General features: G+C 38.9%; 1 protein-coding gene across 1 annotated transcript in view; it reads left to right on the plus strand.

Moving 5' to 3' along the window:
• Positions 1 to 1,303: 1,303 nt before the first annotated feature.
• The window catches only part of tbc1d9 (TBC1 domain family, member 9 (with GRAM domain)), a 38,915-nt gene continuing 14,886 nt past the window's right edge, over positions 1,304 to 25,332 (plus strand). The window contains exons 1-8 of the mRNA XM_084715176.1: positions 1,304 to 2,081; positions 15,069 to 15,179; positions 17,455 to 17,573; positions 18,390 to 18,618; positions 20,580 to 20,841; positions 22,637 to 22,844; positions 24,553 to 24,759; positions 24,875 to 25,039. Of these exons, the coding sequence (XP_084571302.1) occupies positions 1,961 to 2,081; positions 15,069 to 15,179; positions 17,455 to 17,573; positions 18,390 to 18,618; positions 20,580 to 20,841; positions 22,637 to 22,844; positions 24,553 to 24,759; positions 24,875 to 25,039 (1,422 nt within the window). The 5' untranslated portion in view covers positions 1,304 to 1,960. The remainder of the gene's footprint in view (positions 2,082 to 15,068; positions 15,180 to 17,454; positions 17,574 to 18,389; positions 18,619 to 20,579; positions 20,842 to 22,636; positions 22,845 to 24,552; positions 24,760 to 24,874; positions 25,040 to 25,332) is intronic.

Raw genomic sequence — 25,332 nt, forward strand, 5'->3', positions numbered from 1 at the left:
GGTGTTCAGATTTCAGATTCAGATTAACTTTATTATCAAACACAAGGAAATTCATGTGGTTCAGCACTCCAGACCCATAAAATCCAGACAGACACCATAGAATCCACAGTAAAAACCATGGCATACACAATAAGACCACAACATAATCATAACAAAACACACTGGATCGCACTGAGACAGAATAAAACAGTAAAATCACATAAAAACAGTCAATCCAAAACAGTAGAAATTCCATATCCCAGCATATTGTAGTTTCTGTGTGTGAAACAACTGTGGGAAACGTGTGTGGAGAGGTTCAACAGAGGCCCAGTTTACAATGTTTTTGCCCCAGGGCGGGCAGGTTGTAGCAGGTTAATCTGGCTCTGGTGTTATTTGACTTCTCAATGGAAACAAAACCGAGAAAATGTTTAAGTTGCATCTTGGGAGTTTCCAGCTTCCATGGTATAGACTGACAGTAACCTACAAGAGATATCAGTGGAAAGAGTGAGCAGATATTATAATGTTGTGAGATACTATGTCATTATTTAGAGAAAGTTTGCCATTCATTTGAAATATACAGTCGTATTTTGACAGTTTGTCCTTTTCTTGAGATAGTAAAAGAAAGGTTCTTGTTATTTTGAGATATTTTAGATACTACATTATTTCAAGACAGTCTGTCATTCTTTTGAGATGCCACGTCATATTTTTAGAAAGTTGCCTTGAGATACTGTGTCAATATTTTGAGAAGTCATTCAATAATGAGATGTTGAGTCATTATTTCAAGAAAGTTTGTCATTAATTTGAGTTATTGTCATATTTTGAGAGTTTCTCGTTATTTTGAGATACTAAATCATTATTTTACCAAGGTCTGTAATTATTGAGATACGAAGTCCTTGCTTTGAAATACTAAGTCCCTATTTTGAGAGATTTTGTCAATATTTTAAGATACTATTTTCATAAGGTTTCTAATTATTTTGAAATACTAACAACGTATTTTGAAATATTTAGTCAGTTTGGAATACTAACCCAATATTTTTGAGATAATAACTCATTATTTTGAATTTAAAGAAAGTTTCTCATTAGAATGACTGACAAGATATGTGGAAAAGGGTTTCATAACAATTGCGTTTGTCAACAACAACAAGGAAAACAAAACAATAAGACAACATATTTTGGAAGTTCGCAGCCTAACACAAAAGTAAAGATTAATGTTATGATAAAAATGTGGATAGCCGGAGTTTGATGTTTTTAATTCATAAATTATTTCCCCACGCGCCTCCTCCTGCCCTGTGACGTCGCGCCGTGGCCAGCCCGTGACGCGCTCTCTGTATTTTGCGTGCGGCAGCAGTGGAGGAGGAGGAGGAGAGGAGAAGACTGCTGCGATACTGTCGGGTTTACTATCCAACTGTCGTCTTTATGCTCATATACACGGACGGACATCGCAGCTGGGAGACTACAGAGACCGTTTACTGCTCATATTGACCGACTGTGACGCGGTTTCCTCCGCAGAACAACGCGGCGAGCCTCGGTACCGACAGGATCGCACCTGCCACGGAGGAGCATGCACAACAAAGACTGATCCAGCACTGCAAACCGAGCCAGGCTGCTGCCCGACCAGACCTCACTCAAATTCATTTATTTAAGAGCCTGCGCTGCACGCAGGAGGCTGCTGCTGCAAGGAAAGACGAAATTTTAGTGTTGGACCTCCATATTGCAGGCCGATCCGATCCGATCCGTGCCTGGAAGGTTTAATTATAGCAACACTTTGCATGCGCGTCTTACTTGGGCTCGGACATCCAATAGTAAAAGACGATATTTGAAGGGTCGAGGAGGAGAATATCAGGCCTCTTCTATTGGTGTTTTAATAATTTAATAATAATCCCTGCTGGGCACAATCACACACCGCGGTCCGAGCAGTTTGATGGTCGCCATCAGCAGTCCTGTGTGTTCAATGTTCCCTTAAAAAAAACCCAGGAGAATTATGTGGGTCAGTCCCGAAGATGTGTTACTGGCGGGCGCACTATGGATCACCGAGAGAGCAAATCCATATTTCATCCTCCAGAAACGGAAGGGCCACGGGGATGGAGGCGGAGGACTGGCGGGTGAGTCCTGTTATCACGGATCAATAACTAAAGATATCAGTATAGTATTTAAATTTAGAGATTACTTGTGATAAAAAGGTTACACCTCATAGATCAGTGTAAGGTGGATTGTTTGTGTTTGATCATGAAGCACATGGACGGATAATGTGAGGAGGATCACATGACCCATCACCTGCCACAGGTGGCCTTTCACCTGAATGTGTCTGTTGGAGCCTGACCGATATATTGTCAAGCGATATTATCGCCCCAGTATTTAGCCTTTAAGAGCTATAGTGGTCTATATCAGTATCAGCATTTGTTTCCCAAAATGAGCCAGAATGTTTTTTTGTTTTTTTTTTTGTCTTTTTATATTATATAATTCAGGTGTAAAATATACATGTAATTTCATTATTGATATTTTTTATTTATAGTTGTTTAGTACTCTGATATATAGTTTTGGACAGTAATGATTATTGGTAAAGTGTAAAATATCCTGCCTCCATTACATTTCTTTGTTAGAGGTTTTAAAGATATAATCTGCAACATTTTCATAAAGAAAACAATGTATAAACTTATATTACATAATCCCTTTCAGTCATCACTTATGACCCACTAGAAGTGTGCAGATGTGGCTGTGTCGCTGGCCTCTGCCTGTATTTCCTTATTTTGTTCTCATTGTTTTGCTGTGCTCAGGACATTTCATTAACACAAAATGTTGCTATTTGACAGTTTGGACAAATCCTACCGACTCTAACTGACTGACTGACCCTACTAGGTTTGAGAGATCATTGAAAAAATGTGTGTTCATGTATGAAGTCTAGATTCTGTGTATTCTACAGAAAGAATATCAGAATTTTTTATTTCAAAAACCCAGTATCAGTTGGGCCCCTGCATGTGTTTGCAACAAGGTGTCCAGATGCCCTGAAGAATTCTGGGCAGTTGTCCCGAATCCTGTCCAGTTTGTCCCTAAAATTTACCTTTATTTTTTGATCATATCAATTATGTAGGCCAATCTTTTGGAGCATTATTGATACATTTCACTTGTCTTAACTGATCAGGCTATCATAAATATCCCACTGTTGATGTCATTCGACCTGTTAAAATCAGATGACGGAGACTACAGTTGCCGCTGCGGGAAGAATTTGTGTTGAAAATATCCAAATCATTATATTCTGCTTATTTTAATCCATCTGTTGTGACACGTTCAACCCTAGCCTGAACTAGCCTAGCCTGAATTTCACCCATTCTCAGCTGGTCACCCTAGTCAGTAAAGAACAGGCTCATGTAGGGCTGTGTTTTAGCAAGAGTCTGGGGTTATGATGCGTATCACGATACAGAGGTTATGGTTCAATATATTGTGATACATGCAATACTGTGAGCAAGGTGATGCATTGCTATTTGTAATCTAATTTTAGTAAAATGGTCATAGTATAAAGAAAACACCATCATATGCATAAAATCTGACTAAAAAACTCACATGAACCACTGATACAAATCTTTGCATATAAAATAATAACATTACAGTGTTTTTGGGAATCAATGCAGTATCACAATACATATTTTCGCAGTACTCTAGTGTATCAGTGTTTTCTTACATTAGTTACATTAGATTTATTCACACTCTTGTCAGCCTGCTTTGAAGAAAACTAAACCTTTGACCAAGCATGCTGGCATCCAACAAAAGGGACGAAGTCCAGCACATTTACTGTCTGATCATATAGTTCCTGCAGAAATGAGGCCATATTGTTGTCTACTCCATGGTAAAAAAAGAAAAAATGACTGAGGATACTCCTGCCTGCAAGGGAAATTAGCTTTCAGCCACTAGAACAATGCAAACAATAGTGGTTGTGCAGCTGCTAATGGCTCAACAACAGTGAATCTATCTGACCACCAAGCAGAGCCATGGTCTGTCTGCTTGCTCATGCTGAATCATTCCCCTGCTTCTTCCTCCTTCTCTCACTCCAGCAACTCCTCCCTCCTGCTTATTTCATCCAAAATGGGTCAAGCAGCAGCAGCAGGAGCCAGAGGAGGAGGAGGACTGGGACAGGTTGTGGTTAAACAGCCTGCTGTCCTGTTTTCTGCAAGAAAAAATTTTGAAATTTGGTTCATTCCCTGACCTGAACTTAGCTGACTGCAGGCACTCACAAGGTGCAGCACCCCCTCATGTTTAACAGATAAGATGCTGCAAAATATATTTGAAGAAATATATAACTATACATAGTTTGGTATGTGAAACGATGATATTTTAAATTTTTGTGTCTTTGTGTCCAACACTTGTATTTGGGCTGCGACTACCAATGATTTTTTATGATTGATTAATCTCTTAATCGTTTTTGTTCTCAACCCAAAGATATTCAGTTTACTGTCACACATGAGTAAAGAAACCAACGTATTAATATTTTGTGAGAGCACCAATAGTCGTCCCTACAACATTGTTTGCAGTATGTTGTGCTAGAGAATATCTATGTATTGCAGAATAGCCTAAAATACCAGGATATCATTTATAAGCCATATTGTCAAGCCATGAGTCACAAGCAGGATAATGTCTTAGGATGGTCTGCAAAAATAAGCTGCTATGCTGAACCTCAGTTCCTCCCCTATGTGTACTTCACATTTTGAAATATTATGTACAACCATATTTGCTGTGTGCTAGTGTGCTTAAATAAAAATTAATTTAGGAATATGCAATGTAAAATGAGTATTAGTTTTAATAATAAAGGTCTTTATGTGATATTTATATATATACAGCATGTTAAACATTAATGGCTGTACCTAAAAGACTGGATTACCAACTGAGCAAGGGGGGCAACTTCTCTGGATCCTCTAAAAACTCAAGCTTACTGTGTGACAATTGGTTTGTAGCATAATAATGTTTCATTAATAATTCAATTAACAATTATTTTCTAATGCAATATGGAAATATCCATCATCAGCTAACACGATAAGAGCCTAGAAGTTGTACTTGTAAACATCATATCCTGGTTTCAGAAGTCTGGATATGTGACGTGCAGTACTCCAGTAGAAACCAGGGTACTGTGGCATGTAAACACCTCATCCAGGTTTCTGAACATGCTTTGTTGATGCAGAACAGAGTGGTTGAGATGATGAGAGATCAGGATACAACTGCACACAGATAATCAGAAAGCTGTTCACTGTCAGAACCACGTAGGTTTCTCGTGTTCTATGTAAACATTGTTTCCTGAGTAACATCAAGACCAGGATGAGGCTCAAAATATTCATTTCTATATAAATGTAGTCATTGGTTATGAAAGTGAAGCCTTTATCAGTGATTGATCAGTGTTGATAAGACTTTCTCGCTCTGTGTCAGTCAGTGTCACACATCATTGAGCTTTAACACCAACGAGAGTAAAATCTCTGCCACCGACGACCAGTCTGACTCTGTGGTGGGCGATATGGATAAAAATCTTCTATCACACCTATCTTCTAATTTCACGTAATGATAGGCATACTTTATATACTGTATATATTATGACATATAACAGTGGTTCCAATCTAGGCCTGTCAAGATAACTAGTTCTGATTTGTCCCAGAAGTAATTATTGTAAACGATATTGAATATCAATGAATGTTTAATTCAGACAGCAGACAACAGGAGGACAGAATGACCAGAGACGACAGCATAGTTTTTTTTTGTGTTCATTCAGTACTGGTGGTCAGGAAAACTCTGCTGGTTATTCTGGCATCATGTTGGCCAAAATGTTGGCGGCATCCTTGTGTAAACAAACTGAAGGGTAAACAAAACAGGCAATTTTGTTAGCTATCTAAAAAAAGACCTCAATAGTTTTTGCTGACCTCAATAAGTCAATAATGTAATTATTATGACAGACGTATTCCTAACCTTTTTTGCTTGTGACCTTATAATCTGAAGCAACGACTGCTTGTGACTCCTCATCGTATCCTGCATATTTATGAGTGGTGAGCAAAATCCTCAAACAAACATAATTTTTATTACTTCTCACTGCAATTATCTTCCGACCCCACAGATTGATTCTGTGACCCCTTTTGAAGGCCCTGACCCCCAGATTGAGAATTACTGATAGCTTAAATGTAACCAGATGGGAATGAACGAAAGGAGGAAAAGGAAAACAGTATTGTGGGTAATATAAGAATGAAAAACCAGGTGCTCTTCAAGGATAGGGCCAGTAGTCAGCAGGGTATCAATGGTATGGCAAAATCCCTCTATGTTGTAATTTTTACCAACCCTAGTCAGACTAATAAAGGTTTAAATTAAACATTATTTTATTTCAGACTTGACACACAACCAAATGTAGCACACACTGGTTAAAAATTTAGGATATAATATTAGTGATTCGACCCTCTTGTGCATTAATAATTCAAATTAAGGCCTGCAGCCTTGTTTTCTCTGGTGAGTCCTTACTGTGGCAACACAAAGTGTGCTCAGTGGTGCTGGGGGATGATGTCATTGTTATGTAAATGCTGAGCTTGCTGACTTGTGCTGTGTGCCAGTTGGCACTCGGCGCTCACTGACCCTGGCACTGTCCACAAGCTCTTCTTCAGGGAGAGGGGAGACGTTCAGCAGCACCAGGACCAGGAGACGGGCACAAATCTTTACCTAATGAGGCTCGAGCTCTGATGTCGGAGCTGGCAGAGGGCCAGTGATGGTTTGGTGAATAAAAGGGAAAATGTGTATCTGTGTTGTGTGTGACATCAGTACAGTAGCTGCACGAGCAGAGATGGACAATTGCGGAGTTCATCCTCCTGGGAAAATCTGAGAAAGGGTCTGATGTGCCCCTCCTCGGGGTTTTGAACATGTCAAGAGCCGAGTTTTGGACCCCATCCAGGTTCCTCCAAACATGTGAAGAGCCTGACGAGTGACACAGCGGGTCTTCAAAGAGTTCTGCGTCTCCTCCTGAACTCCACATCTGCTGTAAATTAACTCCCCGCCTGTTCTCATCCCAGGTTGTCAAATACTGACATATTTGTCAAATCCCTCTGTGTCTCATAGTGATGCACAAGATAGCCTTTAGCATCACCAGAAAGCTGTTCTAACATGTGTTAATGTTGTGAAACGGTTGTAGTTTGGTTAAGTATAGGCAACAGTGATGTTGATGATTAATCGCTGTTAAATATTTAACTGTTGTGGCCTGGTAGCTCAGTTGGTAGAGCTTTAGCCACACGTACTGGGGCTATGAGTCCTCTGTAGCGGCCGTGGGTTCAACTCCTGCTTGTGGCCCTTTGTTGCATGTCATCCCCCCACACTCTTTCCCCCTTTCCATTTTTAACAGATTAAAAATGTATTAACCGATAATTTACGTTTGGTGTACAATTTCTCCTGAGCTCACAGGTTTTCTGAAGACTTTTGGCCTGACTTGTGAGTCTAGTGTCGGCAGTAATGGCAGTAATTGTACCCCATTTTACATTATTTTGAGCCATTTATTGAAAAAGAACAGGTCGACAAAAGCTGGCATTTTGAGCGAGAGCCTTATTTTTTTATTATTGTGTTTGTTTGAATTGTTTGTGCTTCATGAATCAATGTTCACGTAACTTATGTGCCACTAGAATTGTTCAAATATAACTTAACTGAGAGACAAAAAGTAAGTGTTTTCTATCTTATTAATTGTTGATGTTTAAGTGATTAATTGTGTTCGAGTATTCGAGTTAAGGAAAATGCACGAAATTAGCAACCCTAATAGGCAAAAAAAAAAAAAAAAAAAATTGTTAAATTAAGGAAAAGATCATGGTTTGGGTTAAAGTATGTGTACCAGTAAAGTATGTTATGCCACATGATGAAAGTGAAGTAATACACAAGATGCATTTAAGTTTATGTAACTTCAGAGTTTACATAACGATGACTTTTGTTTTCAAATGGGACACAAGGCCCGGTCTCCTGACTGAAAGTTCTGTGTTTGTTTGACCCATCCATCCACCTTATCTCCTCCATGAACAGACCTAGTTCCTCCTGATACTATGTCACCTGACATGGATGAGTTTTCATTGAAGTTATATGAAAGCCTGGTCTTTCCCTAAACCTAACCAAGTAGTTTTGTTGTCTAATTCTAATCAAATTGCAACTGAAAACTGATAAAAAAAAAAGAGTAATAATAATAGTAGTAATAATTAAACTGTAAATATTAAGTCAACTAAGTCTAAAAGTTCAACCATATGCACCAGTGTTTAATGTTGTACTAAAATTAAACCCCGCGACAAGAATCCCACCTCACTCTCCTGGGTCGGAGTCACGTGTCAAACCCATGCATCGACAGCAACCTGTGATCTGCCGTGAATTTGTTGCTTTTAATAGCTAAACTAAGGGGGTCGGGTGTAAATGGCCGAATAGCTGTGATGTGCCTATTCTCACCAAGGTGAAAATAGACACCCGGTTGATAGATGACCGAAGATTTTGGCCCTATTGCCCGCACTTGATTTGACCTAACAAAGCTTCCAGTAGGTCCACAGTGCAGGATGTACCTGCTCAGTTTCATGTTTAATGTCATTTGCATTACACATTAAACCTGATAAGCCACCAGCTTTTAATCTTCACCCACAGTGTTATCTAATCACCAAGTTTGCATGTACAGTATTTTGTAGGACGGTGTTGAGGCACAGCTGAAGGGACACAAAGAAAGTCTCACATCCAAGTGTCCTTTGTTGTCTTTATATGAACATATTGTCATTGTCTTCAGAGAGGAAATAAAAGAAATAAGACAGAACAAAACTGGCATTAATCAGACTGTAAATAAACTCGGGATCAGGCTGTCGTGTCAGCTGTTACGCAACTTGACACAGTGATGTTTAAGGCATGAAATTACACAATAATTTGACTCACTGTACATCACCATATTTCACAATTCAGCTGGAAATGACTACGTGTAGTTGGTTGCTGACCCTCTCCTTTGTAGGCCACCTAGTTAACTTTATGACTTGTTGTATGTTAAATGTCAGTGGATGTTAAGAAATAGCGGAGAAGCTGTGAAACACATTTGACTGCGCATGTGCCAGTAAAACTTGCACATGATGATGATGATGACGATGATGATGATCCAGGCTTGTGTCAGGTTTCTGTTATCTGAGCCAATATCGATTTTAAGTCTGAGGGAGATTGTGATCCTTTGTGTGCACAGCAACCACCCCCTGCCCCCCAAGCTATGTTTTTTTGGCGCAAAGAGGATATAAACAAAAGTAGTGTTTTTCCCTCACGTTGTTTGTTCGGTTCCCTGCTCTTCCACTGAGTGTAAAACAGTCATGTTTCATTTGTTTTGCTCTAACAATAGCAAGCAGTGATTGTGTGCCTGTTTCTGAGAAGAGGCACAAAGCCTCACATTATTTCATTTTATAGCTTGTTTTTGTCCTGTTTTTCTACCCCCCAGAAATAATAAGTGGAACATGTGCCATTTTACAGCTGTGTGTTGTGTCTTTGTTTTGTAGGTTGTGCAGCTTGCACCCAATCGTTCAGCGTGTGGAAGGAAATTCTGTGTGTACAGGCAGAGGTGTGAGTTGGAACAAGCGATCACATGGACTCTGGTTTTGATGAGTTAATGCTGCAGAGGCATGTGATGTTCAGGGTTGCCCTTGGCCATAAACAGAAAGAAAACAACTTTTTTTTCTGTCTGTTTTGGGTTTTTCACTCATACTCACACTGCCAATCATACGTTTGGTCACACTTTGGCTGTTCAGGGTCATGTGTGTTGGATTTGTAGATCAATATGGAAAAATAATAATAAAACTGTGGAATTGTTTGCTTTTAATAAATCAGGGTCTATAAGAAAGTTTATCTTTGGAATAAATCACAATTCTCCATCAAAACATGTCATGTTATTTTTGAGGAAGCTGAATTACAATATATGTATATGTATGTATATATATATATGTATATATGTATATATATATATATATATATATATATATATATATATATATATATATATATATATATATATATATATACATATGTAGTCAGCATTTTACTTACATCATGTAACTAGCTAGCCAATGATTGATATATATTAGCTCGCTAATTATCTAGTATTTTACTCTAGAGCAAGACACTTGCACTTGCACTCGCACACGCTAGCTAATGACTTATGTACATTAGCTAGCTAGCTAGATAAAATTTTGCTAACATTAGCTATGAGATGTCGCTAGTATTTTACTCTAGAGCTAAATAGCTAGCTAGTTAGCCAGCATTTTGTTAATAATAGCTAACGTAGGATGCGACTACATGTCACAGTCACAGGTCCCCCAGCAAAATATTTTTACGCTCTTCAAAAACTGATCTTTTCATCATAAAGAAGCCAGGAGGAAGGGGTGGGGTGGGTGGGGAGGATCAATTAGAAGAAAGTAACTTGCTAAATTTAAAGCAAAATGGTTGAAAGATATTCAATTAAAACCAAAATTATGAACATATATTTGAATCGAGCGCAATTATAGCACAAAATCTTACGTTATTGCAAAGTTGTTAAGAAGTCAAAGGTGTTGATTTGCTCAACTGAGAACAGGAAACCCTCCTCTGGTCCTTGAAGTTGTCAGAGTTAAAAACAGGATGTGTGAATTAGGCAGAATGAATCACATTTTCTTCTGTATTGTCCTTACTATGATGAATTATAGAGCAGGGTGATATATATATATATATACTGTAGAGATGACTATTGGTGCTTTCACAAGAGAGAGATTTTTGATAAATGATCATCAGTAATATGGATATAGTAAATTTATATAGCAGCACTGTCATCAAGAATACCAATATTAAAGGAAATGTCAAAATCCAGATATGTGAATGGAAGTTGGCTTCTTTTGTTTCTTAACTAGAAAAAAATCTTTTGGATGATTTATTTTTATCTTCAGTATTATTTCTAATTTATGTTGCTACTCTGGTTTCTGGTCTGTTTTTCTAAATTACGTCTCGTAAACCTGTTTGGACTGGGCACTTTATTTGAGCATGATGGCAATAAAAACCAAATCAAATCATAAACAGTGGAAACCTCTTATGGTAATCACATTTATCAGATCAGAGTCAAACCAGGTAATTTTATACAGAATTGTTTTGTTTTCCTTTTCTTTTTCTCATGCAGATTACCATCTAATTGACATTTGTACAGGGTCCGACATTAAGGTTTTTACCAAGTACTTCTCAAATCTACTTACTCCTACTAAATTCCTACTTGCCCTGCCTGGGTGGTTCTTTTACCATTAATGTCAGACCCTGCATTATATATTTACTACATGAATATAAATTAATGAAATGGGCAACTTTGCTATTGTTCCATCACCGAGGACCCACTCAATCAGGCATTAAACGAGTGGGCTTCAACCGCAAGTGGTTTCCATGTGTGCATTTGTGTTCTGTCTATAAACACTGTAAACACCCTGCTTGATTACTAAAAGCTAATTATTTTAACTGTATTTGTATAGGAATGATGTTTCAAAGCTTTTTATTCCTGTAAGCAGTTGATCACTGTAACTGTGATCACCATAAGTGGTTTCCACTGTTGCAGTCTTCACGGAGGTCTAGGGTGGGTGTCAGGTGGTCCTGCACCTTCAGTGGTGTCTTTTGTTGTGCGTAACCCCTCAGTTTCCTGCGTCAAACCTCAAGTCACGCGTCGTAGACCACTCATTACATACACTACGACTTAAGTTCAAATTCGCTGCTTTTCATGAAGATTTACCACAAGACTTAAGTAGATGCTCACATTCGCGGTGTCACCTTGGTATCAGGCTACAGCGAGAGGAAGAGCTGACTATGTGACACGTTGGCGTCTCTGAGGTCAGCCTGTGAGCAACTGTTGAACTTGTTGGGTCTGACTGTTGTTAACCTTTTGATTTTCTTTTGTCAAAGAGGAAGTTGTCAAAACACACCACGGCGGTTGTTTGTTTCTCACAGAGGGACTAAACCAAAGCCATCAGGCTCTGTTACCTCATTAGTTTCAGTGTGATTAAGACTCCACTAAAGCTGTTTTTATTGACTTCTTCAGCCCTGTGGGCAGCAGACAGGCTGTTTACTGTTGGTCTAGTCTGTGTGACTCAATGATCCTTTTTGTGACTGAGGTTTGTGTGAAGGTGACACTTTACATAAAGGTTCTTCTAAAAAGTGAAGTATTATAACAAGTGTTTATAAGAGCCAAAGGTGGTAAAAGTACAGATATTTTTTGACACAAGTAGAAGTACAGATACTTGTTTAAAAAAAGAGTCTGGTGGAAGTAGAAGTACTGAACTTCTTTACTCAATTAAAAGTGAAAAGGCTCTGAAGTAAATGTACTCAAAGTCTAAAAGTAAAAACTTGCTTTATCTTGTTATGTCTTTCTTCTTGTTTTCTTATGTCTCTTACATAGTTTTTGTCTTTTTGTACCTTTTTTCTTTTTACATTTTGACATCTTTTCATCTTTTTTGCCTTCTGCATCTTTTATTTCTTGTTACGTCTTTGTTTTTGTCTTGTTACATCTTTTACATCATTTTTGTTTGTTCCGTCTTTTTTGTCTTGTTACATTTTGACATCTTTTTGTCTTTTTTTGGTGTTATTTCATCTGTTACATTTTTTCTTGTCTTGTTACATCTTTTACATCATTTTTGTTTTGGTCTGTCTTTTTTATCTTGTTAAGTTTTTAACATCGTTGTCTTCATGCATCATTATGTTTGTCTCGTTGTTGAAATCAGTCTTGACGTTGAGAATGACACAGAATAAAAATATTCAATGATGCCCCTCAAATACATTAAAATGTATTGGAATGAGTATTCATGAGTTGGTTTGCTAATGCGGTGAACAAAACGTACCGTGTAACTTAAAAGAATCGATCTCCTCATCATTAGGGTGCTCCCACTGGGAGTTCCCCCTGTTAAAAATGAACAAGTCGCCTACTGCTGCCTACTTAAGTGGGCATACACATGAATATCTTGTTCATGTATTTGTAGCGGTTCCCATGACAGTGATCTGACACACGACAGGAATCAATAACCTTTTAACTGTGTGTCAGTTATTTAGAGACGTCATAGTTTATCAGCTATTTATTGAGGCCTAAGTTGCTTTACTGTTGCTTTTCTTGAGCGTTCATCTGCGCAAGAGGGAAATGGAAGCTATGTGGAGGACATGAGGAGAGTAGGAGACAGGCAGACAATTAGAGCTGCTGCACCAAGATCTTTAAATGATGGAGGGTCAGTGAGTCTGAACCACACAGATGCACGTCTTTTATAGTGTCTTTCTTTCCTTAAGACATGTTTTCCTCTGAAAATAAGAAAACATTTCAGCTTCCCTCACACTGTCTCTCCTCTGTCTCCCCTCCTCCCCGTCTTCCTCTCTCTGTGTGACTCATACTGTGTTTGCTCTGATGAGCTGCTGAACAAAAATAACCCGTCTCTCATGGCAGTCGAACGTATACCTTCTCCGAACCGGGGAGAATATTCACAGCCACCAACAGCTCTGCAACTGCCTGGAGAACGGTGTCAAAATTGCAATAGAGCTAACTGCAGGATTCTAGATTGCAAGTAATTTGGCACCACTTCCTAATTAGAAAAGGCTTTTAAGTTGTAAATGCTCTTAGATCTGCTACAAGCCATTACTAAGCCCGGGGTTATAGCCTGAGGTTCCAGGCTGTGAAAATCTCTTTGGCTGGTGAGTCATTAATAAAGTCATTAACAAAAGGTCAAATATTTCTGATCCACAGCAGCAAATGATAGTAAATTGGCTGCAAATATATATACTCATAATCCGTTATTAATAAAAGATTCTTAAACTAGTGCATCAAAACTTCAGTTGTAAATGAAATAAATTGTTAAACCTTATTTTTTACAACGAACAAAGTTTCCGTTTGCATTCAGGGTTTCTGACCAAAAAACTACGTGTGTATCCTCGAGGCCTAACAAACGTTTTGAATACACTTCCTGCATTTTGCAAATGAGGTTTTTGATATATTTTGAGAATTGCATTGCTTCTCAGTATTAGTTCAGTGTTTCCCACAGAATGACTGCGTTGGAATTTTTAAATTAATATAATAAATATACCATTATTTCATAATTACCCTATTTACTCCTTTAATCTGGTCACCTTGCTTTTCTCCTCTTCCCTTCACACACACACACACACACACACACACACACACACACACACACACAAACACACTTGGGCTTGTCCTGCCTGCCTCCCTCTGTTTCTTCCAGTTTGCGTTTGCTCTTCTAGCTTTCTTGAAAGGCAGGAAGTTTTATAAAACTGAAAAAAAAAAACGCAAGTCGCGTTTTGGATTTTTACAGCAGCAGCTGATGAGGAGGAGGCTTGTTGTTAGTGATGGAGCCTATAAAAACGACTGAAACCAAATTCAATCGTACTCACCCTCATGCTGATTGAGCGGTGGGTTTAATTTTTTAGTCCACAAAACACTGCTAGAATTTCACAGGAAAACAGCGCAGCAGAATCTCTCAAACAATTTAAGTGAGTGGTGACCAGTTTTCAAATGTAACACATGAAACGTATCTCATGTTTTTAGCCTAAATCTTCACTGTAGGTCCGTAGCTTGGAGCCACGTTCATGTGCACACCGCCTGAACTGGGTGTGCGCATGTCTCAAGATCACTATGTCCAAACTCTGCAACTCAAACCAAAAGAATCTAGATCTATAAATAGCACTAAAGGCCATGAGAAAAAATATGTATTTTTGTTTTTGGGGCGAACTGTCCCTTTAATGCCAGCCCACATGATGTTTTTTATAAACTCAAATCTTAAACCACAAGACCTCTTGGGTTTCCCCTTTGCTTAAGAATAACAAAATACTCAGTATCTCAGTATCTCAGTATCTCAGTATCGGTGCACTTAATTTGTCAAGCATCTCACATGGTCATTTATCACTGCTACACGTCTGTGGTGCTTTTGTTTCACAGCAGAACATATTTATATAAGTGAAGCTGCGTCATGAGTTAATTTAAGACTGTGAAGTTTCTATTGTTTTTGGACCAACACAATAAGTTCTTTATTTAGCCTTTGTATAATCTCAAGTGTTTATTGTGCAGTATGTTCTGTCTTTAATAACAGTGGTTTGGCCTCTTACAGGTTTGCTGGTGGGGACACTCGATGTCGTGCTGGACTCGAGTGCTCGTATGGCCCCGTACAGGATCCTGTACCAGACCCCAGACTCTTTGTGTTACTGGACCATCGCTCACGGTATGTGCACTTCAACACTTGGTTCAAAAACTGTGAGAAAATCGAGGAAAAGAGGCCGGAAACCTCAAATCTATCACTCCACATGATTTCATGAGCACATTTTGGGTTATTCCAGTGCAGACCCCTCTGGTTTTTTCATCCCTCCCCCAGTCACCGCACAACACATGATGCCTTTTAATGCTGAATGCCGAGCATTACATCATGCCCCGGTGGGTTTAAAGGGCAGGATTACAGGAACATGTGCAGGGATCGATACTCAAATGTGAGTGGATGTTAACGTGTTGCAGATAATCACCTGATGGGGTTTCATTATAATTTCATGTCATCTGCTGGTGCTCACAATAATCGAATCTGCATATTATGTGTATGCACAGTGCTTCATAGACCGTCTGTGGCAGTAAATCATGCAAATTAGCAGCCACACTCCAGACTGTTTAGAAGCAGTGTCTGTGTCATTGAATATGAAATCCCCGCTACATGTCAGGAAAAGCTTTGACACTTCCAACACAAAACCAACCAGTGTTGCTATGATTAGTTTCATGATCAATTTACTTTCTTGATGAATCACTTGTTTAGTCTATAAATGTAAGAACAGTGAAAACCCCAAGCTGACATTCTGAAACTGCTTGTTTTCTCCAACCAACAGTCCAAACCTGGCAAATTATCACATTTAAGCACATGTGAGTGACCATGGGCTGCTTCGACCACAGGTCATCATCGCGTTGATTAAAAAAAAAAAGACAGAGAGAATAATTGTGTTTGATTTTGTTATTTTATGCATACAGCCCAAACATTTGAGACTGGTCCACGTGCACCTTTTAATAAATACATTCTCCCATTATTCTCTCGATGCAGCAAGTGGGGAGCGGAAACCTGAAATTGTGCTGGTATGAAATTTGAAGGAAATAAATCAGGGGCTGTGCCAAAAAGTGATCGTCCACTGAAAACTGATTGTTTTGCTCACTTATAACAGTCATAACATGCAAATACACATGACTTTATGTCAATGGTAGTAGCAAATGTTTGTCTTTGGGAAACATTTCATCTAACTGAATAATCACAATTGAGACCAAAGAAGTGTTTTCAGTTTAAAGTGAATCAGGCATGATATTTATGTAATTGAAGGCAATACTGTAGTATTGGTTTCAATGTTTATATGTATTCAGTATGTTTAATATCCTTGGATAGGTTATGATGAAATGATCTCTTTTTCAATTATCCTTATGACTCTACATTATTTACTCGCTCTGTGCCTATGTTATATACTATCCAGCACTATTTATCAGTTTAAATATATTTTCGGTGGACGGTCACTTTTTGGCATGACAACTGTCTGTTGCAAATGCCAGAGCCGTTTTTTGATCCCAGTACATCAAAAAATACTTAAACCATTAGTTGACCATCAAAATTGTTTGATTTGATCATCAACTAATTGGAAATACGACTAGTTACCTCAGCTCTGCGCAAAACATTTATGTAAAAAATAACTAGAGTCCGTGGGAGTTCAGGAACAATAACATGCAGCCCACAAATTTTGGAAATGCACAGAAATAAATGAGGATGATGCTTGATCAAACTGCTGTAGAGAGATGGCTTGGTGTGAGTATATGTGCGCAGCCATGTATTTAATTCAGCAGCTCCCTAATAAATGTGTGTTTTGTGTTCCCTTTTTTTGAAATGGAGGCCCACTAAAGACTAGCCCGGCTTTGAAATGGCAATTGATCCCCGCGCCGCCTCCCTCCCCACCCCTCCCAGTCCTTAATTCCTCAGGCCAGGCAGAGATAGCAGAGAGTGGAGCGGTCTGGCAGACGCAGCTAATTCAGTGAATGTGCACTCACTGAAGGGCTGCCTGCTGCACTGTTGAGGGGTAATGGTACACGGTGGCGGCCATTACTGCAATCAATTTCCCCTGCGGCCCCAAAAAAATCTGTTTTAACCCCAGTGATGATCACTGATTACAATAACAAAATGGTCATTTTAGTGTTGCTGTTTAAACAGAAAACGGATGACGTGTATTTCATTTTACTTCTTGCTCTTCACATTTGACTTGAACTGATGCTTTTGCCATCATCATCATTGTCGTCCAGTTAAAGAGGATCTCCCAAATCACTGTTACAAAATCCTCAATATCTCTCAAAATTATTAGTAATTCTTCCATGAATGCACACGTGGTTCTGTAGTACATGCAGTTATTTGTGAAACATTACACCATCATGCTCCGTCCTGTTAATCCAGTGTCTGAGTGCTCTGACTTTCCGTCCTCGCTCCTCTGCAGGAACCTCCCGTAAAGAGATCACAGAGCACTGGGAGTGGCTGGAACACAACCTGCTGCAGACCCTCTCCATCTTTGAGAACGAGAACGACATTACCACCTTTGTCAAGGGAAAGGTCCAGGTAACTCATCACAATTGCAGTCTGATGTCTTGCACTTAGACAATGTTTGGGAATTCACATGTAATTTGTATTTGTTTGCCACGCACAGTCGGTGGTTGAGATCTGCATGAGAGTCGATTTACTTCCAGATTGGACCAATCAGAGCAGTGCACAAAACATGAATCAGGAATTAAATAAAAATTGTTTTAAGATAGTAACGTGGAAACTAAAAAGTCACAGACAAAAGCAGGCTGACATTAAAAGTTAAACTTAATATAATGCTCATACTGCATCACAGAACGCCACAGGTCTTTTCTACCAGTATCAGTCAATATTGTGTTATATTATTTTTCAATATCATGTTCAATACTGCTTTTCTATTTTACTTGACTTATTTCACTAAATTTATCTTGCAGTATATAAAGTACATTCTGACATTGTTTCTTATTGCGGGGGACTCATCTAATTTCTTCAAAATAAGACAGAAAAGGTTGCCAGGTCTTGACAAACTTCCTGTTTTGAGTAGCTTGAATTGAGTCTAAGATGTAAAAAAAAAATTGAGATTTAAAGAGAATCATTTGTCATGACATTGTGCAGAGTAAAGGTCATAACTGCAGTTACGTTTAAGAGGGATTTCAAAAACTTCCATATAAAGATTATGCAGGACCCACACAGTTAGACGGAGAGATAAGCACTTGAAAATGTAACAGCCTGTGCTTGATGCATATTACAATACGGATTTGAAATTTCGGTTTTAGCTACAGCTGCTCACTACACGCACACTTTCCCAGGCTCCCAGCTCACTGCCCCATTCTGTCTCTTTCCATCACGCCTCAGGGGATCATCGCCGAGTACAACAAGAACCACGACGTCAAAGAGGACGACGATACGGACAAGTTCAAGGAGGCCAGCGCCAAGTTTCGTAAGCTGTTTGGGATGCCAGAGGAGGAGAAGCTGGTTAACTATTACTCCTGCAGCTACTGGAAGGGCAAGGTGCCGCGACAGGGATGGCTCTACCTCAGCATCAACCACCTCTGCTTCTACTCCTACCTACTAGGAAAAGAAGGTTGGATATCTCTCATTTACTACTTATGTGTCTGTTACCTTGTCTTTATATATTACCTACTGTATACTGATGTTTCTGCTTTTATTTACCCAACTTTACTTTTGACATTGGCAAGACAGTAACTGTACAGCAAAGGTGATGCATTTCTTTTTGCAATCCAATTGTCCTTGGTTTTCTCGGTTTGCATGCAGCCAGTTCCCTCTGATGTGTGATGTATTTATTTATTTATTTATTTTTTTTTTTTGGAAGCAGCCAAAAGCATTTTGGCAGTGGTATTCATCCTGTGCCAACTCGTCTTGGATTTTGCAGAGCCGCGGAACAGCAACACACTTCTAATATTTTCAAATATTTTCATTATCTTTTTAGCAATCTTGCCAATAAGATAAAATTAAAGGACAAGCCCAGGCGAGATGAAAATATAATCCAATCTTTTTAACCACACTGCTTACTGCACTGGTTTTGTCCTCGAGGAATTTCAACTTAAGAGTCACAAAATATACAGTGATCTTCGCCTGACTAACCCGAATATAATTCCAATTTTCTTGAGCTGTTTCCCCCCTTTTTTGGGATGTCAGCTGTCAAATCATTTTTGGATAACTGTCCTCTACATGTATTATTTCTTTATTAACAGCCTGGAGATATCTGAAGAAACCTCTTTTTTCAAAGACTTAGTATCTAAAGCATACATCCAACTATTGTTATTATTTTAGTATTCTTGCTTCTCAAGGTGAAAATCTGTCTTAAACTAGGCCCATTCAATTACTTTTTTAGAAGAGCCAATTATTAAAACAGTACAGTGCGAAGGAGTTGGGCGTTTAACCTGTAAAGTTAATAAAATCCGTAAAACAATGCACTTTTTATTTTTTACACCACAATCCTAGATTAGTAGTAGTTGTTTCATTTAACATCTCTCTTCATTCAAATTCCCTTTTGCTTAAACAATACAAGTTGTAAAGTAAACCTTGAATGTTAGGTTATTTAAATAAAATTACAATAATAATAGCTATAATAATACATAAATAATAACAACTTTTTCCCCTAGATTTATAAATGATCAAAGGACCAGACTGAGGTCATTAACAGGCTGGATTCTGCCAACAGGCTGCCAATAAGCCCGTTTTAAATCCTAATATCCTGAGCGCTACTTTAGTGCGTTGGTTCCCAGCCTGCAGTCTGAGCCCCCCTCAGGGGTGCAGCAAAGATTACAGCCGATCCTCAAGCCTTTGTCAGCTCTGAGGCCATCAAAATTAGATTTGAACATGTCAAATAAAATCACAGTTTATCGGCATACAAAACTATTAACTCAAAAATAGCAGGCTACTTAGTAGACCACACCTCTGTGACTTCTCAAGCTCAGTGATAATGAATCCAGGGCTGCAACTGACAATAATTTTCATTTTTGATTAATCTGCCTATTCTTTACAAATCAATTAGTCGTTTGTTCTGTAAAATATCAGAAAATGGTGAAAAATGTTGATCAGTGTTGCCCAAAGCTCAAGATGACGTCTTCAAATGTCTTGTTTGTCCCACAACCCAAAAATATTGAGGTTATTTTCACTGAGGAGTAAAGAAATCAAAAATTATTCAAACCAGTGAATCGATTATCAAAATAGTTGGTGATTCATTTGATAATTGATGAGTAATCAATTAAACGTTGCAGCTCTAAATGAATCCTTATCATTCTTTTGGTAAGGTGTATAAGTCTCCTCTGTTGGGTTGTTAATAGAAAAACGATTAAACTTTTACTAGAGAAGAGACATTTACCAAAGCTAACGGGTCTAAAATTGGAAACAATTTATTTGATGTTTATTTTGACTGCAAACACACTGCATGTGTGAGCGGGGGCGACTCAGCTTTTTTACAAGTAGGCAGTGCTCCAAGGAAAAACGTTTGGGACCTAGTTCACTGATTTGTCTTGTTTTGTCTTGTCCTGATGTCTCCCGTCTTTTTGTCATTGTCAGCCAAACTGGTGGTGCGCTGGGCCGACATCACCCAGCTGGAGAAGAGCGCCACCCTCCTGCTGCCCGACGTGATCAAGGTGAGCACCCGCGTCAACGAGCACGTCTTCTCCGTCTTCCTCAACATCAACGAGACCTTTAAGTTGGCAGAGCAGCTGGCCAACATCGCCATGCGTCAGCTGCTGGACAACAAAGGCTTCGAGCAGGACCGCTCGCTGCCCAAGCTCAAGAAGAAGTCGCCCAAGAAGGTGTCGGCACTCAAGAGGTGAGAGACGAACAGATGGCAGAGCGGGAAAACGCTGCTGCTCATCAATAATAAATGCTGTTTGAGCATGTTTATGACAAGCAGTCGACTGAACATTAACGCGTTATGGTTGGTAGAGCAGTTGGTTAAGCAGACACTTAATGACAGACGATCAAAGTCTAAAACGGAGGTACAAGTTCAGATTTGAACCACTTCCACCCCCTGACATACACTTATATTTGTCATTCTTAGAGAGGTACAGGGGATTTTATTTTTTTTAATTCTGAAAGCTGCGATCCTGAAGATTAGTTTGAGATGCAGTTCTGAACACTGTGTCAACTTGTTCTAGTCATAAATCTTTAACAAACATTACGCTGTCTTCGGATGTCTATTCACAATGTGAAAGTTGAGTGTGTAAGAGCTTAGCACATTATGATTGAAGTACATGATGGTCATTCCCATGATGCCCTACCATGTCTCATAAGTTGTTGCAGTGGTTTTGGGGTTTATACCATTTATTACTTAGATTTGGTGCAAAATTTAACCATTTTTGACGACTTGAGAATAGATAGAAATGGTCATAAATCCCTCCAAAATAGCACATGAAAACACTCTTTTTAAGTTTCATTTATGTTTGACAAGAAAGGATGCAATGGCACAAAACATCACAGCAGAAGCATGAAATCGAGCACAGCAACCTTAAAATAAGTAAGTCAATTATAAAACAATTTAAGAGCTTGTGGCAATCAACATCATAAGTAGCAAAAATCTAAATCCTATCCCTAAATAATATCACTACAGCTTCTAAATGAGATTAATGATGGCTGAGGACTTCCAAGTGGAGTTGAAGAGGTTTTAAAAGTCTGCAAAGAACAACAACAACAACAACACGTGTGTTAGGAAATAAAAGAGTGTTGTGCTGTTGAACTCTAGTAGACCTCTGCAAGCCCTTAAAAATGGCCTCAAGAACCAAATTTTGTTTGGTCAACGCATTTTATATAAGCATGATTGTTTCAGAGCCTTGGGGTTGTATGACTGTTTCTGTTTCATAACACTTTACTGTATCTACACAGTTACTTCATTGTCTGTGCATTCAGTCATTTAGACAAATTATATAACATTAGGAAAATAATCTTATGCACTGCACTATAATTGTAAATCTGTGTACTGTACGGGTATTATTTTACAAGTTGGATAACACTTTATTTCAAGGGGTGTGCATAAGACTGTCATTACAGTGTCATAACCATGTCATGAAGCCTGTCATGAACATGAAGGAGTCTTTATCAATGTTTATGCCTGTTGTCATTACATGTCATTTGGTCAATTTGGTTATTTTTATTGCAAAATTGACATTTTTGAGATGACTTGTTTATGACAACTTGACATAAATCAAACCTATAATATCTTTGTTATGACAATAGCCAGCGAACACACATAGCAAGCTAACTGCTATCAGCTAACTCTGCAAGATAAATCACCTCTGTACTGTGTCCTGTCATCAAAGTGGCCTTTATGACAAGTCCAAATGGTACTACTTTACTTGAAGTCCAGGAAATTGGTGTTGCAAACACATTTGACAGTGTAGTAAAACTTAATGACATCTTTATGACAGTCCAAAATGTACCACTTCACTTGAGGTTAAGGAAAACATTCGTAACACACTCATAGTAGTCCCATGACAGCCAGTGTCAAAACCAACCACATATGACAGTTTAATGTGATGCTAAAACATAAAGCTAAACTGTCTTTTTAAGTTTCATAATGTCAGCCTCAAGTCATCATCTAATATGACTCTGGATTTTCCATCCTTTAGGGATTTGGACGCGAGAGCTAAGAGCGAGCGTTACCGGGCGCTCTTCCGTCTGCCCAAAGATGAAAAACTGGACGGACACACAGACTGCACCCTGTGGACCCCCTTTAACAAGATGCACATCCTGGGACAGATGTTTGTTTCCACCAACTACATCTGCTTCACCAGCAAGGAGGAGACGCTGTGCAGCCTAATCATCCCGCTGCGAGAGGTGAGTTGCTCTGTCTGCGCCTGTCTGTTCATGAACAGATTCTAAGGATGATTGATTTTCCCAAATAAGAGTTACAATAACTGGAAGAAATGAAGTTGTCAATCAAAACAGCATCATCATCAGCAGTAGCTGAAGTAAACCGCTAAGACACGTCAATGTGTTTGATAATGTTGTCTGGTAGGGGGTTGTCACTACCCATCTGTTCAAGAAATATACACACACACACACACACACACACACACACAAACAGGGTACAAAATGCAGCTGTCACGCTGAATCACATTCATCCATTTTGTTTACAGACAACTCTGGACTGGGTTTCACCACATCTTTCTAAATCCATGACAGTGGTCTGTGAAGTTTTTAGCAAATACTAACTAGTTTCCAGCATCAGTCGTTTACTAATCGTGTCGAACCATTAAAACATACGGGATGTCTTAGCTAAAAGACTACAGTAACGTGTTTAGGTTGCTTGGTAACATCCGCAGTGTCATCCAATCAATTATGTAAACAGGAAGTCACTGCTCCTGTCTCCTGTCAGTGCCCTTGGCTAAGGCATCGCCTTAGTCCTGGAGTTGGTCCCCGGGGCGCTGCACTGTAGCTGCACACTGCTGCTAATACATGCAGAGAATCTGTTTCACTATATGGTGCAGTACATGACTGCGTATATGAAAAATAAACTTAATTTACCATTTACAGTCTGTTCAAAAAAAAAAAGTTGTTAAGAGCCCAAATGATACAATAAACTTAGTTAAATGTAGATATGACTGTCATTGGTATGTAAACATGGAGAAGTGTGTAGTAGTATTCATAATAAGTGAGGTATTTCCTCAGATTAAATCTGACGTAGGTAGTTTGGTGTGGGAATAGGAAAGACATTTAACAGTCAACTCTTTTTATCCAGAATCGCTTTCTGCACTTTAAGCTAACTTAGCTAACTGATGTTAGGCCTATTTGTTCATTCAGTGTAACGTTTGTCATACAGTTTTATATTTTGAGGGCTATTAGATGAATTATGTGAAATAAGTTAACATCCCTCCATACTAGCCCATATTACAGCTACTTTTACTCATCAGTTTGAATGGGTTATATATTAGCAAGCTAATGTTAGCTTTGTCAGGTGGCTCACTTAGCTAATCTTCTTTTTCCCATTTCAGCCTCTCAACTGAAAAGTGATTTTTTTTTTCCTCTCACATTGTTTCTTTTTAAGGGTTTTCTGAACAGTATTCAGTATTTCACAGAGAAAAGCAAACATTTTGTAGTTGTTAGCTGTTAGTTCCACTTAACTATTCATATCAAACGAGCCATACAATATATTAGCATGCTAACATTAGCTTTGTCAATTAGCTCAGCTGTAGTTACACCTGGTAGTTAGTGGGTGTGAATATTTAGTAACAGCCAGTCTCCATGTAAGAATTACTTTGTGTCCTGCCATCCATTTTAATTTAGTGACTCTCTCTAATATAAATGGTTATGTTAGTAAACACTAAACATAGTTTACTTTATACAGGAAGTTATCAATGTTTGAACTTAATCCATCTCCTGAAATAGAAATTGTTGGCTCTGTATTTCATTTTATATTCAATTGATTATCAAACTTTTTAAAGCTGGTTAGTTTGTTCTTAAATGACACTTCCTGTTTCTGACAAATTTGGTTGTGATAGATGTGGCTGCTTTTTCATTTATTTCTTTGTGAATGTTCTTCCAGGTGACGATCGTGGAGAAGGCAGACAGCTCCAGCGTGCTGCCGAGCCCGCTCTCCATCAGCACCAAGAACCGTATGACTTTCCTGTTTGCCAACCTGAAGGACAGAGACTTCCTGGTGCAGAGGATCTCCGATTTCCTGCAGCAGACCACCTCCAAGATCTACCTGGAGAGGGAACTCACCGGCAGCCTCAACAGCTCGGACGACGAGGTGAAATACTGGTTTTTGTTCCCTAAACAAACAAGTCTACTGAATCTAGAAAGTGAACAGTCACAAAGATGAGGTGGTGACAGCGTCATTTGAATATGCCGTGTGTCCCCTGCAGGTTTACTCCCAGCATGGATCTCTGCTCTCCAGCAGCCCTCAGCACAGTCTGGGCTCAGAAAGTGAGCGCACGTTCAACCTCAACGACAGCAGCGTGCCTACAGCCACACAAGCCCTCATGACCATGTACCGCCGCCGCTCGCCTGAGGAGTTCAATCCCAAACTGGTGAGTTGAACACACTTTTACCAAGTACAGTTAAGAGCATTTTAATGGAGCATGATCGTTGAGCATGGAAAGGAACGTGGTAACACCTTTTATAATACTACTCTAATACGTTCTGCTCCTGTTAAAAAGCTACTTCTAGTCCTGGATTTGAACTTATCACATTGTGCAGCTTTTTGTTTGCCATGATTGGTATTTTCACACCATTACACTGCATGGAGATTAAGCTGCATGGAGGGTTGTTGCTAACTGCAACCAAGCAAGATTATTTTTCTGTATTATAGAATATTCTATTC

Source organism: Lutjanus erythropterus, chromosome 3 (genome assembly GCF_056507025.1).
Source record: "Lutjanus erythropterus isolate fLutEry1 chromosome 3, fLutEry1.hap2, whole genome shotgun sequence".
NCBI lineage: Eukaryota > Metazoa > Chordata > Actinopteri > Lutjaniformes > Lutjanidae > Lutjanus > Lutjanus erythropterus.